Genomic DNA, 7,535 nt, shown 5'->3' on the forward strand with positions numbered 1-7,535 from the left:
AGGTTTTACGAAAGAAATAGAAACAAAGCGACAGAGAGACACAGAGAGAGTGAGTGAGGGACAGAGGGGGGGGGGAGCGAGAGAAAGAGAGAGAGAGAGAGAGAGAGAGAGAGAGACAGAGAAAGAGAGAGAGAGAGAGAGAGAGAGAGAGAGAGAGACAGAGAAAGAGAGAGAGAGAGAGAGAGAGAGAGAGAGAGAGAGCGAGTGAGGGACAGAGGGGGAGAGAGAGAGAGAGAGATGAAGAGAGAGAGAGAGAGAGAGAGAAAGAGAGAGACAGAGAAAGAGAGAGAGCGAGAGAGAGAGAGAGAGAGAGAGAGAGAGAGAGAGAGAGAGAGAGAGAGAGAGAGCAAAAGATGGCAGCCGTGGTAGTTTCCCTGAACGACAGCCACTTGGCTTTTCTTTTTTTGCGTTTTCAAAAGCAAGAGGGGCCCAGAGCCAGACTTTGATAGATCCAGCTGTGAGGGTTCGCTGAAACTGTTGAAGCTCCCATTTATCCAAATCTCACACGCCTGGACCCCAACCAGCCTCACACACACCTCTTACTCTCATAGCCACACACACGCACGCACGCACGCACGCACGCACGCACACACACACACACACACACACACACAGACACCTTGTACTCTCCCCCTACGCCCTGGACCCCAACCAGCACACACCTCATACTCTCATAGGCACACACACATACAGACATATGTACACATACGGACAAACACACTTGTACCCACACACTTGTACCCACACACTTGTACCCACACACACACACACACACACACACACACACACACACACACACACACACACACACACACACACACACACACACACACACACACACACACACACACACACACACACACACACACACACACCTCATACTCTCCCCCCATGAAAGGCACCTTTGGAGAGAAGAGAATGGAACAGACCAGAAGCCTCCAGAATGATGTCACCATGGCGCTCACAAAAGAAGAAGAAAAAGGGTAGGCCTAACTGAAATAAAGGCCTAGAGGGCTGAATGAATGGCTATGCAAATAGCAAGGTGGGCCTGCCCACAGTAATATTTCATGAACAGCTTGCTCATTTATATTTATTGACTCAGACTTATTTTATGTCTACCACACCGACAAAACTCTGAATTCTCCTCTTTTGTCTTATATTGCCTTAAACCTCCAGAGCCTTAAAGTGTACCTCCGAGATTTTGGACACCAGACCTCATTTCCGAGTCAGCCAGGGTGTAAACAATGTGTCCAGAACGTTTTTTTCACATTCCATGCAGTCCTTATGAATTCTCATATCCATGTTGCTAAGCTAGCGCAAGTGAACGGATATGGTAGTAGCCTGCCCCCAAAAATAGTCTTATCCCGTTTAAACAACATTCAAAACAAAACCGTTATTATACCATACTGCAAGTGTAAATGTTTGTCTTAGTAGAATGAAGTTTGAAATTAAACCAACCTTGCACTGCGTGGATTTTGCCATGTTGAGAGACTATTTTCTCGGGGTCGGCGGAATTTTACTTTGCTCTCTTCAGTTGTGATGTAGCCCACCCACCCACTGCAGGGACCCGCAAGAGACATTGCAAATCAAGGCTAGCTCTACAACTGCTTTCGGATCGAATAGTGGATTAAAACCCAACGACATCGCACCATGGTACATCAGTGTGTATATACCAACTGCAATAATAAAGCCCACAGATGGGTATCGGCAAGTTTCCATTGGTTTCCGTGAAAGATGTTGAAAGAACCAAACTCTGGCTCCTGGCTGCAGGGCTACATCAACACACCAATGGAGACGCTCCGTAAGCTACCCCGGTGCTTTGCAGTGACCATTTCAGTCCCGACGACTTCACAAAGTCCTTCTCGAAGTCTAATACCTACACGGAAAACTCTAAAAGTGTCCGCGGTGCCAACCGCATTCCCAGATCTACATTTTGTGGCGCGCACCAACAGTCTCCGAAGAACAGGTTTGCTATGCTTTCTGCTTCTATGATGGTAGCCCAGTGGTATAATGGCTTCGCCTACGTTAGCCAAAACTTGGGCTAGAAGTTACCCTTTTGGATTTGCATGTTGTAATGCTTTACTGTTATTTTGTGTAATTGCTGTGACAAATGGCATTAGACATGACTTGCCGTATTCCTATGGATTCATAAGTTACGCAACGCTATGTGATCTGGCTTGACATTGTGAAATATGTCACTCGTAGCTCTAGTTATTATTACATGGAATGTTTTTTTGAGACGAGATGGAAAGGGAGAAGAGTGTGCGTTCTGTTCGCCAACATGCTGTGTAGACACACGGGTCATCTAGTAACAACCAAACATTGTTATGGCATATGTTTCAATGTTACGAAAGGTTTACAAAGTCGGACAGAAAGCATTACTCTTGATGTTTGCGAGCGAGGTCAGGGAGAGGGGAAAACCGTTCAGTTTTACAAACTTCAAAGATGTTGGAGTTCGCTCTATGAAAAAAGTTATGGATGTGTCAAACGAAGCTAGGATTTGTACTAGGAATACCAAAATCCAAATATCCAATATCCAATATCCAAAATCCCGGAGGTACACTTTAAAGGTTATTTTCTTTCATATTTTCCCCCTTTTTTTCTTTTCTTACGCCCTTTCAAATCCTTTTTTTTTGCGTCTCATATTTGATATTCCGTGGTTCTCCCAGCCACCCTAAATTCCTGAGTAGAGAGGTGGGGTGGGTTGTTTTGTGGATGTCGGGGGGTGGGTGGTTTTGTGGGTTTTGTCTGGGTGTCCTGAGATTAAAATCATGTCCGTCCTACAAAACTGCCAATATCTTCTGGTAACAGCCTGGGAGCAGAATGCAGGATGACGCGGCTCCCCCCACCAATTAAGGACACAGCCTTGCCATATGTGCATTTGGGCTGTGTGTTTGTGTGTGTGTGTGTGTGTGTGTGTGTGTGCGTGCGAATGTGCATGCGTGCGTAAGTGCGTGCGTGCCTGTGAGCATGTCTGTGTGCATGCCTGTATGCGTGTTTTCGTTTTTCTTCTTCGTCCCAAAATACCTCATGGCAGACGTGAGGGGGAGGCAATGAGGGCAGCAGACTCTGGGGACCATAACCAACCTCATTCCCATGGAGGGGCACACAGCACGACACAGCACGGCACAAGACAGATGGTGAATGTGACACACCGAAGAGCCGAGGAGGGAGACGGACCCCACTGCCCACCATCCCTCCTGCCCCCCCTCAGCCTCTCCACAACCCCAATGGGGCACCTAAGTCTCCACCCCTTCCGGGCGGCTTCTGGGGCTGGCAACGGAAAAACTTTTGACTGGGTTGTAATGGACTGATCAAAGCTATTTTCCGACCCACCTCGCATTTCCCCGTGGATCACACATATGCTGTGCCTCAGAATTAATAACAACCAATGGTGTGCTTGTTGACTTCACTTGGCAAGCGATTTTTGAGTTGTGAATGTGCAAAAATATGTAATTATTTGGACTACACAACAGACGTCGCATGTCCGACGTGCAGCCACTTAAGCCACGGTGCAGCGGTAGGGTTGGCTGTGCCTCGGTTCACGTCAGATATGCGAGGCGCAAGTGTAGTCTCTAACACAGTTTTGCACAAAAGCTAAAATAACTTTTCTTGCGTTTCGAAAATGGGTGGTCTTACGACGCAAATCCAAACCTTTCAAATTCACTGTCATCATATGTGAAATCCAGAGCACATGCCAAACGGGATGAGGATTTAGCTTGACTCGCTCCATTGACTCGCATTCAAAATTTTGCGAGCTCCTGCCCCATGTATCGGAAGTAGAAGGGCGTGACTTAGGTGCCCCATACCCCCCTTCAGCCTCTCCACAACCCTCCTGCCCCCCCCTCCTGCCCCACCCTCAGCCTCTCCGCAACCCCACTGCCCTCCCTCCTGCCCCACCCTCAGCCTCTCCACAACCCTCCTGCCCCACCCTCAGCCTCTCCACAACCCCACTGCCCTCCCTCCCTCCTGCCCCCCCCCCCTCCTGCCCCACCCTCAGCCTCTCCACAACCCCACTGCCCGTCCTCCTGCCCCACCCTCAGCCTCTCCACAACCCCACTGCCCTCCCTCCTGCCCCCCCCCTCCTGCCCCACCCTCAGCCTCTCCACAACCCCACTGGCAAATTGGTGATTCACATAAATATGTGTTGTGTTTGTCCTTACCATGAGTAAAAACATTGACACCAGATGGGAAAAACAGTTACTTTTGCATCACTAATTGAACTCAAAAGTGACACTCTTTTACAGTAGTTGGTTCTACTCTCTTCGTGTTGAGTTAACACATGGATTTGTACAGGAAGGTGTTATGTCCTGCTGGGCATTGCAGCCTGTCGCACCTCCTCCGGTGCCCATCATCAGTCGGGAACCACCATTCACTAACGTGTCGCCCCTTTAATCCCGAAACGTTTCGTGGTGGTGGGGCAGTGACATGGACGTCTCCCTGTCACCCCCTGCAGCTGATGGGTGTTTTCCCCTGCGGCTGTTGTCTGGGGTTAGGTGTTCTTCCCCGTTTTGTCCTTCCTCCTGAGTCATAGCCAAAAGCTTGCCTTTTCAGCCTCCTCTGTCAGGGCCTTTGTTACCTTCCTGAGCCCTCCTCCGGTGAGTCCCACGTCCCTCAGGAGGCGTGTGGTTGACAAACCTATGAAGCCTCGACAGCCGACCTCTACTGGATAGATGGTGGTCATCCAGCCAGCCTCCCGACACTCGGCAGCCAGCTCTGAGTACTTGGCCCTCTTACGTTCAAAGGCAGCCTCAATTTCCTCCTCCATAGGCACTGTTAGTTTGATGAGGAACGCTGTTCTTGCCTTAGCTGACCACACAACAATGTCTGGTCGGAGGGATGTGGTGGTGATCTCCATAGGGAACTGAAGCTTCCTGTCAAGGTTAACTCTCATGCTCTATTCCTGGTCAGGGGTGAATGGTCTTGATGGTTTCCTTAGCCTGATGCTTCTGCTGACCCCTCCCTCTGCAATAAAGGTGGTGAAATCCTCTGGAGGTGGTGGTGTTTTACTTCCTTGTCGGCACTCCTCCAGCACTTCGGCTAGCTTCCTCAGGACTTGGTCATGGCCCCACCTATCGCGGCCCTGTGAAAGCGCGATCTTACAGCCTGACAAGATGTGCTGGAGGCTTGTGTTGGGGGCATTGCAGAGTGCACAACATTCTTCACTTCCGAACCACTGGTGGAGGTTCCGAGGGCAGGGAAACGTGTCGTAAGTTGAGCGGATGAGGAAGCTTAGTCTTGCCTGTGGGATCTTCCACACATCTGCCCAGCTGATGTTCCTATTTGTAATTCCCTCCCAGGTCGTCCAGCTTCCTTGCCGTCCCTGCGACACGGCTTTGATTTTGTAGCGGTCTTCCTCCATCCTCGTCACCTCCGCCACCACCATCTCCTTCCTTTCCTTTCGGTTGGCCTTGGACCAGAAGTGTGGTGCATCTCCCCATCCTAGGCCTGCCCTCCCTACCTGGACTCTGCCCATGATCTCTTGATGTTGGAGCCGGCTGATGGCTTGGTTGACCTCGGACTGGGCCTTCCACTTGCGGCCTGTTGACACCTTGGCGTTGGCATTCCTTACAGACTTGTCTGTGGACTCTCTAAGTTCGAGGACCAACCTAGCTTTATCCTGCATGTAGCCTAGCTGAAGTGACTTGAGAGGTAGCTGCAGCGCGTTTTTTCCAAAAAGGCCGGCTTCAGACAGGCACCTTGGCAGCCCCAACCACATTCGGATGAACGAGTTGGCTTTCCCATCCATCTTACTCACAGTTGATGAGGGGTTCTCACTCATTTTCAGGGGCCACATTACCCTCTGGTAGAGCACAAATTGGTAGCACCAGACCTTGTATTTCCCAGGGAGTTGGCTTTGGTCGATCCTTGCCAGCCCATCACAGAGCTGTTTCATGACGATTTTCCCCATCTGCTTATCAGACAGCTATGCAGTGTACTGCCTCCCCAGGCTTTTGATGGACTGCTCTGCGAGGAGTGGTATCTTCTCCCCTCCGACGACAAAGGTGGTGCTGTCGTTCCGAACACCTCTCCTACTGTAAGTGACAGGCTGCGAGACTTGGAGGGCTTGATTTTCATTCTTGCCCATGGCATCAACTCATCCACCCTCTTCAGCAAGTCTTGATGTACATGCTGCTGTTTGAATATGTACTGTCCTAAGCAACTGAATTTCGTTTTGGAGCTTCACGATAGTTAGAATTTAAACAGCTTTTTACTGTATGTTGAATTCTGAGATGTTCTCAATCTACTTAAAGAAGAGAAATGAAGCTCCAATAGTAGATACTTTTAGGCACTTTTTGAAGGAGCAAACATTTAATCACAACACGAAAAAGGGTTTTATTATGAAAAGAGTTTTTCTGAACGGACCACATCTTTACACGCTACTAAACTTAAGATCCTTAACCCCTTAGCGCAGAGCCTATGTTATAACCTCACTGTCAGCAAAATTGTAATGGCTATGTCTTAATAGGCCTATGTTACTTAAGGCTCTTGGTAATGTCATAGCAATGTTGTTATGATGTAGTTGAGTATTTTTATGAATTGGTGAATAGGCACGCCAACCCTATCTGCACAAAGAGGCTACGATCTGCTCACATTGCTGAAGACCGGCATGAAGCATGTTATCCCAGACGGTGCCGTTGCTCTCACTGCTAAGCAAACTGTTGATAAAGCTTTCGCAAATCGCCCTCAAACAGCAGTCAGAACAAAAGGAAATCGATAGGAGCTGCTTGTATTCCACTCAAGCTGTCAATCAAACAGGCTGCACCGAACCTCTCAGCTCTCCTCGGCTCCTTGCTACCTTGACCTCTGTGAAGCCAATAGGAAGTAACTTCATATTGTGAATTATATCAAAACTGAGCGAAGACTGAGAGTTTAAACTGCATGTCTTTTGCCCTCTCACCTCCACCAAGTTTGCTCCAGTTTGTCTCTCTGACTGTTTGCTTGTCTGCCTGTTGGTTTGTTTGTCTGTCAGCAGGATAACTCAAAAACTTGTGAATGGATTTGGATGAAACTTTGAGGTGTTGTTAGGAATTATCAAAGGACCAAGTGATTCAATTTTGGTGGTGAGCCTGATCATGATTCAGAACCATTTTTTTTTTTTTTTAAAAGATACTTCACTATTGAGGGATAAGGTAAAATGTTGACATTCAGGTTTCTAATTCCACAAAATGAAGGCAGAAAGACTTGAAAAACATAGTCAACAGTTCTATCAAGGGGTTCCTTGGCAGAGGTCTGCACTCACTGGGTGTTTTTCTAGTTTTGTTATGAAATGTTATGTCTTATTCCTCTCATCCTCACCTTGCTGCATGAAGGCCCCGTAGACGATCCAGACGGCGCTCTGCAGCGACGTGGTGACGGAGGGTGGCGGGTGTGTGTGTGGCCCCGGCAGGGTCTGCGAGCGAGCTGATTGGACACGGCGCAGCAGGAAGATCATGACGCCCACCACGGGGATGGCGGCGGCGATGCAGGCCCACACGGCCAGGTCAAAGGGCGCCAGCAGCGAGAAGATGTTGATGTTCTCCTGCGACTTGCGC

General features: G+C 48.9%; 2 protein-coding genes across 6 annotated transcripts in view; one reads left to right on the plus strand and one right to left on the minus strand.

The window, feature by feature from the left end:
• LOC134441793 (glutamate receptor ionotropic, delta-1-like) overlaps positions 1 to 7,535 on the plus strand; it is a 304,090-nt gene that overhangs the window by 227,172 nt on the left and 69,383 nt on the right. The gene's annotated exons all lie outside the window — the stretch shown is intronic.
• The window catches only part of grid1a (glutamate receptor, ionotropic, delta 1a), a 655,667-nt gene that overhangs the window by 45,905 nt on the left and 602,227 nt on the right, over positions 1 to 7,535 (minus strand). For all 5 annotated transcript variants that reach the window (XM_063192185.1, XM_063192184.1, XM_063192186.1 and 2 more), the window contains one exon: positions 7,300 to 7,535. This exon is cut by the window's right edge and continues 101 nt beyond it. In XM_063192185.1, coding sequence (XP_063048255.1) covers positions 7,300 to 7,535 — 236 coding nt within the window. The remainder of the gene's footprint in view (positions 1 to 7,299) is intronic.

The sequence above is a fragment of the Engraulis encrasicolus genome, chromosome 24 (assembly GCF_034702125.1).
Source record: "Engraulis encrasicolus isolate BLACKSEA-1 chromosome 24, IST_EnEncr_1.0, whole genome shotgun sequence".
NCBI lineage: Eukaryota > Metazoa > Chordata > Actinopteri > Clupeiformes > Engraulidae > Engraulis > Engraulis encrasicolus.